Genomic DNA, 12,387 nt, shown 5'->3' on the forward strand with positions numbered 1-12,387 from the left:
ATGAGTACAAAATGACGGCGCCTACTGGGATTCGGATGCCTTTGATGATACCCTTGTACCCATTACCTGCTCAGTCAAGTGTGACATGTTCACCATAAGTGTTCCTTCTCATAAGAAGGAACAATAAAGTTCATCGGGTATTTTCAAAGGTGGCATATTTTACACGTTAATAGTTAAATTTCATGATTTTTTTACAAATCGCGAAAATTTAATAACTTTGCATGAACAGTAAAAATGATTTCTATTTTTGCCATTCGCCTACGTTATAGTCTCTTTATTAGGATGCGATAACACTTATTTTCGCCATAATTTTCAAGAAAGTTATTTGGTTATTGTATGCAGATATATGCCGCCATACGTTTGAAATATTACATTTTCTAAATCTATAAAAATGAAAAAGTACCAAAATATGCAAAAAATGTCCTCAAAATAAACAAAAAAAAAACTGTAATATTTTTGTGTTTCAGAATCCAGCTTTACTTTATTTTAATTCCTGAAATTGATGAACTAAAAATTACTTCATCCGTCACTATTGTAAAAACGCCAATTGTTATAAATAATTGTTCAGTTACACAGGTATTGACTGGTTGAGTAATTGTGGTCCGGTAAATACCTCCTCGTTGATTTTAATGGAAACTATTAGGAACTGCCTCACATTCTAGTAAATATTTTTCAAATATCTCCATTCATACTTTTATTCGTACCAGGCTTTCAATAAAATATACTTGGATCTTAATTGTTTAATAAAATGTTATACATTTTAGAATTAATGGTGGTCACTTGATTGTTGAAATATATTAAGACGCAGGTAATCCAATACTTTATCGTGAAAAAATGTTTTAGTTTTCATTTTTAGATATGCATGCCTCATTCGGGCAGAATAGATATCAAATATTAAATGTCATGTACTGCAACATTTTTGAGAAGATGAAAGATACTTCTGCATTTTACTGAAAGACAAGAAGTGAAACACTAAAAAGAAACATTGAATGTCTTAGAATAAGTTTATTTTATCGAATACATAGATTTGCTTTACTCGAGTCCTGTATACATTTGTTAATAGTTTTGTTGATTCGCCGTAAAACCCAACTCACTCCTCACATATGTCACAACGTCTTACATAAACATGTGTGTTTGGTATTTCATTCAGCCACTTCGTAAAAAACCTGAAGGGAAAATGCACACGACCAAATTTAAATGTAATACAGTTATTAGAAGCATCGTGCTGAAAAAAAGGACACTCATCTTCGACGCAACTCTTGAAACACTCGGTAACATTTCCTGTCGGTTGAACAGTCTTAATAGGTGCGAAGAAAGGTGTACCGCCGTACACAAATTCAGTTTCCACCAATTGTACATATCCATTCTCTGCATACTTCGTGCATACTGCAAGAAAATGTATTGAAGTTTTCGTTAAAGTGACAAGAGATGAAATCTTTACCACCTTTAAATTGAAACGCGGCACCGACGATATTTATTTATCTGATATAAGCTGAACTATTTTATTTAATATTCGGCAATTTTTGCATTTATTTCTCAGAAAAACCTTCATTGAAGACAACCTGCGAAGTTCCATTTACAAGTCATAAGTTAAAGTCGAGAAATTCACTTTTTTCTAAGGACACCCCATGTCCGATTTTTGGCCAAAAATGTCACCTCATGTGCAAGTTTTCGCATTTTTCAGTGTTTTACATTAGTTCAGCAAATGCTTTGATGCACAGAAGGTAAAATGAGCACTATTTCATCAAAAATGCCAAGGATTTAACAAATCCATCGTGATTTCATGTCGAAATCATACAAATACGGGATTTGATCTGCATTAGATTTCGCGAAATTATCACCCGATGTGCGAAAATTTGGTCAAAAATAGAAAAATTCCAAAAATAAGTCTCTGTTTTGTGCCCAAATGTCGTTATACGTGATTAGAAATAGAATTATGAAATTCCGCTCTGTCTACTGGCACTTTGAGAAAAATACCTGATTTGCCACTTATAGGGGAACTATTTTATTTAATTTTCGGCAATTTTTGCATTTATTTCTCAGAAAACTTTCGTTAAAGACAACCTGCGCAGTTCTATTTACAAGTCATAAGTTTAAGTCGAGAAATTTACGTTTTTCTGAGGCCACCCCATGTCCGATTTTTGGCCAAAAATGTCACCTCATGTGCAAGTTTTCGCATTATTCGAGTGTTTTACATTAGTTCAGCAATTGTTTTGATGCACAGAATGTTAAATGAGCACTATTTCATCTAAAATGCCAAGGATTTAACAAATCCATCGTGATTTCATAGAAATAGAATTATGAAACTCTACTCTGTCTACTGGCACTTTGAGAAAAAATACCTGACTTGCCACTTAGGCTATATACCAATAAATTGTTCTTTGTTTCATATAAAATTCAGCTACTTCAGAACAATTTTGTTACAGTTTCTAGATTTTCACTCCGTCGCAGACCTATTTTCCACAAAATATCCATACATTTGCTTCAGGAAAACGAAAAGAAAATAGGGTTATTATAATAGCAGCTTGATCTGGGATGCAGTATTCGTCTCGAGTGGATTTTGCCAGATCGGATCTAACGAGGCGCGCAAGCGCCGAGTGTGATCCGACCTTGCTAAATACACGAGAGCCGAATACAAAGTCCCAGATCTAGCTACTGTTATAATGACCCTTTTATTATATACCTTTACCATTTTGATTCTTGTTTTGTTCTTGAACGAAACCTTCAATGTTTATCGATAGTAAATGGAACTTAGTGAAGTTTTTATGTGCGCTATTTATAGAAATTTGTCAGGTCATGCATATTAATGAAAATAGTCCGGCAGCATACAATACGGAAGGTACAATACTGAATTTAAAAGGTACAATACGGAATTTTTGTCTGTCTGTTCATATTTAATTGTTAAATACAAGCCGATTTTTTACAGAATTTAAATAGGTATATAATAAAAGGGGGTATTGAATAGTATGCAGTGAAATGCAAGTCAACTGAAGTCAGGTACCCTCATATTGCCGCATTTCAGAAAGAGGTCCGCAGAATAAACACCCTACTTTCATTTTCAAGTAAACAACTCAAAAACATGCGAATATTAGCATGAACAGTTACATTATTTTTAAAATTCATTCCACGAGTGAAATAACGCCCATTTGGCCCCCGATTTACGCGCAAATGCGCGAAAAATGAAAAAAAAAATAGGATCTACTTATTAGGGACTTCTTTCGACTACACCATGGAAGCACATTTTTGACCGAATTACTGCAATATAACCTCTACTAAAATCAATTTTAATCGCATAGATTCTGCGTTAGATGTAGTAAAATGTTTAGGCTTTCTAACTTGTCCCTGACAAAAGGGATATAACTTAGGTCACGTGTGCACTTTCATGGAGCCATTTAAGACAAGCGCACGTACATTAACATATGTCAATAATCATATTAGAGCGGTCACGGTTTCTGTAGCTTTATTTAGGGACGACTGTTAGTTAGTTAGTTAGTTAGTTAGTTAGTTAGTTAGTTACTAGTTTGTTAGTTCGTTCGTTAGTTAGTTAGGTAGGTAGTTATGCAGGAAGGGGATATGGAGGCAGAAATTAAATTTTATACTTTAAAAAGCTGACTGATATTTCCAGATATAGAGGGCATTCCATTCAAAATTCATTACTGGTTCTCTTACATGCCAGATGTTTAAAAATATACATGGGATCTTAGTTTCATATATCATAAGAATCATGGGTGGTGATCAAATGCTAACGGAGAACATACGCCTCGTCCGGGGCCCACGCGGTCCGTTTATCTGGACTCTCCATATTGAGCTGAGCGGTTGGTCAAAAAATATAAAGTGCTGTGCCCGAGGACCAAAGCTGGTTTCCTAGAATGCTTATGCAGAGTGTGTATCCATTGGACATCTTACCACTTTACAAAACATACAGACAATTGAAAATGTATCAAAACCGTATCAGTAGCCTAGTGGTAGATCGTCACTTCGAGAGCGGAAGGTAGTCATTGGTCCGCTCCCTGACCACTTTATACCAAAGACATGAAAAATGGTAGTGGTAGCTTTTTCGCTTGGCGCTCAGAATTAAAAATATAGAATTAGGACTCATTATCCCGGTGTTAGTTTAATGTGTCTGGGTGGGGTATCATGTCACGTGTCTACGGCGTGAACTTCCATTGTAGAGGTAATACTTTTAAGCTGAACGTTGCACTCACTGCTACGAGCAGACTTCGTCGTTTATATGACTGAAAAAGTGTTGAAAAAGACGCAAAATCCGAACAATAACACACATTTAAAATGTATCAGTGTCCCCGTTCATTTTCATTGTAGGTACACATCGTACTGAGTAAAATTAAATACAACGGGATTTGATGAAGATTATAATATTTAAAAGTACATGTTTGCAGCGCTGATTAAACAGTGCGACATTTAGCGTTGGGATTATGGAATATACCGGTGGTACCCAATATTGTGACCTTTGGTGCTAAAGGTGCAACAGATAGCGGCAAATGGTTTAGCGACAATTAGCGGTGATATTAAGCGTTGTCACATCGACCTGTTTTGAAGCTTATCTGAGTTGACTGAGTATAACATGTATTTGTTAAAATTTGTATTATTGACCAAAGAAACCATTGCTAAATTAAGCATAACATTTGCAAAAGCTAACTTTTAGTCAAGGAACACAAAATACAATATGAAACGCGACTAACTATCCTGTTTATATGTTTGAATTTCTACATCCACTTCAGTGCTTACAATTTTCTGATAAGTTACTCATGCCAAAAAGTATAGGAACATTACTTACCCTTATTCATCCAATAAATATCGTCGCATTCTACAAAGAAAGCATAAAACTCTATCAATACCAATACAGACTGAGGTTTTATGCCTTTTAAAGGCTGAACACCACTAAATGCGGTTGTTCTTTGTTTCATGTAAAATCCAATGACTTGATAACGTGCTTCCGACATTTTCTAGCATATTAAATTTTCAGAGACCTATATTCCCATAAAGAAGTATGTCGCTACTTTAGAAAAAGAAAAAGTAAAAGGAGTGTTAACTTTAATATAAGAAAGTCACAGTTCATTAAATACAACCCGCTGAATTTACTCCTTTTCGCTTCTTTTAATGTCTTTTATCGAGACATAAAATTCTTACGCCGTCATTTTACTAGCATGCGTTGAAACATGCCGATTTTGACAGAATGTTACGATACATACTGAAACGCGGTAGAGTAAATGAAAACCCGATACTATTCAGAAAAGGCACGAGGAAAGGAAGCAAGATTAGGACTATTTATATTTGGACTACTTGTGATAGACCTGCGTGGACTTATCTTTGATTTGTTAGTGATCAGCCTATAAAGATTATACCAATGATGGCTGTCTTGGGCTCTTGATTAAAGCCAATACATGTTTAAAAGTGCATTTACATGTTTATATTGTTTTTCGGGAAAACTGCCATTCTATGTTAGATATCGATTTGCTACATTAAAAAGACAGAGTGCATTAAATAAACATATCCGTGATTAAAAGAAAATAGACACCACGTAAGTTTTATTATATCCATAGGAATCTGTAACAAAGACTTACATACATATTTACCTTTGTTTTCTCGGCTATTTTCTTACATTTTTCTTAACTGCCTGCTTACTTACTTTGGTACTTGCCAACTTAGGTATTGTCCATTTACCTAAACTACTTTAAGTTACTTATTTTGCTTACTTAAATGAATTATCTAGCCTGAGCGCTATGCCATTTTCCGAACATTTTATATAGGCAGTGAAACTAAAAACACAAAGTTCAAGTATGTACTATTTAGTTTAGTTACAGATTTAGTTAACCCTATTATCAACAAGTTAAACAACACAATGTAAATAAAATCCCCGCTGAGAAAGGTTCTAACATTAGTGCAAAAGTAACAGATAAATAAAGCAAAACATAAAATTAAGGTAAATTTAAGGTACAATTACACAAATGTACTCAACAACTTGTCTGAAGCCAGAGCAACAAGAGCCTAACTTTTAAGGGCACGACTAAGAAAACTGTAAGACAAAAATCAACTCCCTCCCTCCGTTGTATGTAGGATTTAGGAGAAAAGCATCATGGAGTCCTACACTTTATTAGTCATTGCACCATCAAATAGGAAAGCGCAGCAATTAACTGTAGAGGGGTTAATCACTAAACATGCACTGTGCTTCACGATTTTATCATCGTATACTCTTTTGATAAACATTTTAACCAATTTTACAAAAATGTAACCCTATTGTAACAATTTCTTTGTGATATGAAGATTTCTGTCATTAAAATCATCTATCTTTGAGCAAGCTCTTGCAAAACGAATAAGCTGTGAAATATAGACACCGTATGATGTTGCTCGAGGGACATCTCCATCAAGATGGGGAAAGTTGACAATTTCAAAATTAAAATCGTCCTTTTTATCAGATATTTTCGTTTCTAAATTATTATTCACAATTCTTAAATTTAAATCCAGAAATGACGCTTCTAAATCTGAAGTATTAGCCTTGTTAAGCTGTAACTCTTTAGGGTAAATATATTTCACTATTTCTGAAAAATATTGGTTGTCCATGTTTAAAATATCATCAAGATACCTTGAGGTTCCATTAAAAGCTTCAATAATTTCGAATTGTGTCTCAGTGGATAAACTAAGCATGAAATCTCGTTCATAACAGTATAAGAATAAATCAGCAATGAGGGAGCGCAGTTGGTTCCCATCGGGATACCAATTACTTGTCTGTAAGTTTTATTGCCAAATTTGATAAAGTAGAAACTTTAGAGCTTCACAAACCTGATCACAACTCCATAGGTTGTATCTCTTAAATGCACTGTTAGAAAAGAATGCTCTAGTTTCATTGCAAGCCAGATAATTAACGTTTTCTCTTGCAAATGTTTTCTCAATTAAAGCTAAAAGTTTGTCTTTAATAAGATTATGTAGTAAATTAGTGTTAAGAGTAGAAAAATCATAAGTACTTATCTTTGAACATTTGAAGTGTTTGATTTTTTAGCTTTTTGATAACATCTCCAGAGTTCTTGATGGACCAAAACAGATTAACACCCGAGTTCTCATAAACCTTGGAGCAATACTTCTGTACGTGGCCTTTAATTGCAGTAAGACAAGAAGTCAAAAGTACAGAAATATTTTTTGTAGTGCATAAGGTTGAATTTGCAATGAATCGAGCTTTATATGCAGTTTTGTGAAGTTTAGGGATCCAGTAAAGAGTAGGGAGCTTCATTTGACTGTCGTCAACTGCGACATTTTATACAATGATTTGCATGACTTTTTGCAATAGTTCCCTCATCTAGTTGTGATAACTGGTACATTTTTGTATGTTTCAGTTCATTTTGTAATATTTCTGTGTAATAAATGCGTCATATAATAATAATAATAATAATAGAAGCTTTGTCTGCAGGAGTGAAAACAAAATTCGAATGTACCTTGGATAAAGCTTTCTTTAAACTTCGAAGTGAAAACTTGGGTTTAGGAGGTAATAAGAAAGGATTTGATTCATAAAATTTAACTCGAGTCTTTATGATTTTAAATATATTCTTTTTCCATTCAGTGAGAGCGTTCTGATCTGCATTTTCCTTCCGACACCATTTTTTGGTATAGTAATCAATAGACTGAAGTTATTTCAGAGAGACATTTTTCAAAGTTAATGGACGAAGGAATTCTATATTTTGGACCTTTGGGAAAAAAAATCTGATTCTTTTATCATTAAAAATCTTAAAATTAACCGTTCTGACATGGCCAGCTGGTTGGTAACAGCATTTAGATTCTTTACACTTACATTTTTGTTATGAAAAAAGCAGCGACAAATGTCCCATTATCACCTATAACGGAATTCTTTCTTTTCGAAACGAGCCTTTCGGAATTTCTGGAGCTCTGGCCACAGTTCAAAACGTAAGGATTAAAGCGTTACGAGGTGTTTCATGAAATATGTGCTGTGTTATGAAGATGACTATATCATTATATCTCCCCCAACTGGGGGAGAAATATTGTTTTTGCCCTGTCCGTCCGTCCGTCCTTCCGTACGTCACACTTCATTTCCGATCAATAACTGGAGAACCATTTGACCTAGAACCTTCAAACTTCATAGGGTGACAGGGCTTATAGAGAAGACGACCCCTATTGCTTTAGGGGTTACTCCATTAAAAGTCAAGGTCACAGGTGCCTGATCATGGAAAACCATTTCCGATCAATAACTTGAGAACCACCTGACTCGGAATGTTGAAACATCATAGGATGATTGGTCATGCAGAGTAGATGACCCCTATTGATTTTGGGATCACTCCGTTAAAGGTCAATGTCACAGGGGTCTGAACAAGGAAAACAATTTCCAGTCAGTAACTTGAGAACCACAAGGCCAAGAATGTTGAAACTTCATAGGATGATTGTTCGTGCAGAAGCCCGCCCGCTTAGCTCAATAGGAAGAGCGTTGGTCTACGGATCGCGGGGCCGTGAGTCCGATCCCCGGGCGGGGCGTATGTTCTCCGTGACGATTTGATCAAAGACATTGTGTCTGAAATCATTCGTCCTCCACCTCTGATAATTCATGTGGGGAAGTTGGCAGTTACTTGCGGAGAACAGGTTTGTACTGGTACAGAATCCAGGAACACTGGTTAGGTTAACTGCCCGCCGTTACATGACTGAAATACTGTTGAAAAACGGAGTTAAACCCAAAACAAACAAACAAACAAAATTGTTCATGCAGAGGGGATGACCCCTATCGATTTTTGGTGTCACTCTATTAAAGGTCAAGCTGACAGGGGCCTGAACATGGAAAACAATTTTCGATCTGTAACTTTAGAACCACTTGACCCAGAATGTTGATACTTTATAGGATAATTGGTCATGCAGAGTAGATTTTGATTTTGGAGTCAATCTGTTAAAGGTCAAGGTCACAGGGGCCTGAACATGAAAAACCATTTCCAATCAATAATTTGAGAACGACTTGACTCAGAGTGTTGAAACTTCAAAGGATGATTGAACATGCAGAGTAGATGACTCTTGGTGATTTTGGGGTCACTCTGTTAAAGGTCAAGGTCACAGGGGCCTGAACAGGAAAAACCGTTTCCGGTCAGTAACTTGAGAACCACCTGAACCAGAATGTTGAAACTTCACAGGATGATTGGCCATGCGTAGGAGATGACTCCTATTGATTTTAGGGTCACTCTATTAAAGGTCAAGGTCACAGGGGCCTGAACATGGAAAACTATTTCCGATCAATAACACGAGAACCACTTGACACAGAATATTGAAACTTCATAGGATGATTGGACATGCAGTGTAGATGACCCTTATTGTTTTGGGGTCACTCTATTAAAGGTTAAGGTCACAGCGGAAAGCAAATGGAAATCCATTTCCGGTTAATAACTTGAGAACCGTTTGACCTAGAACCTTCAAACTTCATAGAGAGAAAGGAATAACAGAGTAGGTGACCCTTATTGTTTGGGTCACTCCATCAAAGGTCAAGGTCACAGGGGGCTAAACATAGAAATATCTTTCCAGTCAATAACTTGAGAACCACTTGACCCAGAATGTTGAAACTTAATAGGATAATTGGACATGCAGAGTAAATGACTCCTAATGACTTTGGGGTCACTTGAACAAAGGTCAATGTCACAGCAGCCCAAACTTGGAAAACCGTATCCAGTTCATAACTTGAGAACCACTAGGCCCAGAATGTTGAAACTTAGTGGGATGATCGGAATGCAAAGAAGGTGATCCCTATTGCAGCCAACCATCAGTGTCTCTTTGACTTTCGCTCTTGTCCCCTATTGACGTCTTGCATATACGACTATGCATTGGGGGAGACATGCGCTTTTTTACAAAAACATCTTCTAGTTTTCTCTTCAACCTTTAAGGAGCATTTAACACATTTAAATGACGTTTTTAACCGTGTTTGAGAAACAGGACTGTCTGAAGAATTTAACAAAGCTCCGAAGTCATTAAAATAAGCTTTCTCATCTGCGCCTATCTAAGCCTTTCTTAACATGAACAAACTTTTCATTCTTACATGTGATGCAAGTCGTTTAGGGCTAGGTTATATTTTTGGTCAGTTGTTGCAAATGACACAGAAAGAGTCATAAAATATGTAGGTAGAGCTTTGCATGGATCTGACAACAAAAATTACTCTGATTCAGAATTAGAATGTCTGGCTATAATTTCAGGTGTCAAAACGTATAAATCATACCTTTCAAAAAGTATTCCTTTTACAATATATACAGACCATAAAGTACTTAAATGTCTAAATTCAATGTCAGGACCAAATAATACTAAATTGGCCAGATGGGCTCTGTATCTTCAAAGTACAAAATTGAATGAATAAAAGGCAAGCTTAACAGTAATAGTGCAGATGTTTTAGCTAGACAGAAACCTGTAGCTCAGGCAGAACGAAATTTAAAAACAAAATAGAATTAAAATGTACGTAAATTCAAACAGTCAAAAAATTTCTGATTCATTCCTTGAGGATGAGTTACTAGGAGAAAAGTATGATAATAAGGCTCTAAATGATAAAACTAATGTGACTGTCTCATCATTTACATTTTACTTTTTTCTAAAAAGGAATGGACTGGAGTTGGTTTTGAATACTCAACTGATAATCCAGTTTGGTCTGTGGATGTGCGGTCATCAAATGAGGAAAAATATGAAAACGACACTGAATTGATAGAATTGCAAAAAAAGTTGCCGTGAATTTAGGGACATGTATAATTGTTTGACATCTGGTGTACTGCCAAATGATGAAAATCAAAGAAACTTATTATCTTTAATCAAGATCAGTTTGACATTGTTGATGGCATACTTCTTCATAGGAACCAACCTAGAAGGAGGAAAAAGCAAACAGAGGAAAAAATAACTTTTCAAATTGCATTACCATCGCAACTAAGGCTAAAAGCAATGCAGTATTAACATGATAACAATGGTCACTTTAGGTTTCAGAAAACATTCTCAGTTTTACAAGCCAAATACTACTGGCGCCAAGATGTTACTGACTTTGTTAAATCTTGTAATGGAAAAAAAACTCACACCCACATTCTACTCCTTAAATCCCACTTACTGTTGTAGAGGTCTTTGAAAGAATAAATATTAATATTCTATGGCCACTGACAAAATCAAGAGCAGGTCATGAATACATCCTTGTCTGTGTTGACAGTTTCTCTAGATGGGTAGAGACATTCCTCTTATTCACACAGTCAGTCAGAATTAATAAATGCTGTTTGTGAGGTTTGTCATGAAATATTTTTATGTACAAACTGAATCGATCATGCTTTTGTTTTGAAAGCATTTTATCTGTGTAAACGATCAAAACATACAGCATCTGGAAATATATACCGTAACGACAACAACAATGCCTTTCAGCAAAAATAGACAAAAATTTTCCTCTGGCTAATGCAAATAAGAAACATGTTGTGCAATTTCATAAAAATACAAAATGTTGTGAAACATTAAATGTTGACAATATCAGCATATAATTATAAATGAACACAACTAAGATATATTAGTAGCACCAAACGTTTGTATCATATTATTTTCATAAATCTTCGTCTCTTTTAAATTTCTGAAGCAAATTAAAACGTCTAATAGCACATGATAATAACATTGTTTTCTTCATTCTATTGCAACTGATACAATAAATAGATTGTACATGCGATAATTCGATTTGCATTGTTCTAAAACAAGCTATATCTTTTGCGTATCATGCAGCTCGCTTACTACCGGCGATTTAAAGCGTGTGCGCTAACTTATATAAAGGCATTTCGGATCTGTCAAACATTTTATCTGCTAATACACGGCTACTAAACGCTAGCGCCACCACCAAATTGTGGTGATAAGGAAAAGAGCTATCGACATTTCCGTGGTGCAGCTATCGCCCGTTTCTACTTGTAAACACGTGAGTAAAATTTATATTTTATCTTGTATTTTTATTGATAGAACTTTTTTCGAAAATCGGAGAATGTAGTTCCGTGTAATAACACTTTTACTACAGGTTGGCTGTAATTTCATTAAAATAATATGCAAATTGTGGTGTCAGGAGCTTTTCTCCGAATCTGACAGTGGCACATTTTCATATCGGCCAGTATTCGAACACCATTCCGATAAATAGACACGCTGTAAGAACATACTGCGCATGCAAATGTGTGTAAATGATAATAATTATATACGCACACACCATGAATATAGAATTAGAGTTTAGAAGAAATATACCAGAATTTTGAAAGTGGGGCGCTATAACTCTAGTGGTGGCGCTATACAGTAGTGGTGGCGCTGTTACGGCATTCAATAATACGAACTGCTGACGCATCCGGACAAAAACAAACACTAATATTCTCTAATTGTAATTTTCTTGCAAGGAATTATTATTAATGAAAGAAAACA

The 12,387-nt window shown here is 35.4% G+C and overlaps 1 protein-coding gene across 1 annotated transcript in view; it reads right to left on the reverse strand.

Annotated features, from left to right (window-relative positions):
- Positions 1 to 990: 990 nt before the first annotated feature.
- Positions 991 to 12,387, reverse strand: part of LOC123556307 (uncharacterized) — a 42,283-nt gene continuing 30,886 nt past the window's right edge. The window contains exons 5-6 of the mRNA XM_045346911.2: positions 4,796 to 4,825; positions 991 to 1,386 (exon numbers count right to left, since the gene is read on the reverse strand). Coding sequence (XP_045202846.2) covers positions 1,091 to 1,386; positions 4,796 to 4,825 — 326 coding nt within the window. The 3' untranslated portion in view covers positions 991 to 1,090. The remainder of the gene's footprint in view (positions 1,387 to 4,795; positions 4,826 to 12,387) is intronic.

Source organism: Mercenaria mercenaria, chromosome 5 (genome assembly GCF_021730395.1).
Source record: "Mercenaria mercenaria strain notata chromosome 5, MADL_Memer_1, whole genome shotgun sequence".
Classification (NCBI taxonomy): domain Eukaryota; kingdom Metazoa; phylum Mollusca; class Bivalvia; order Venerida; family Veneridae; genus Mercenaria; species Mercenaria mercenaria.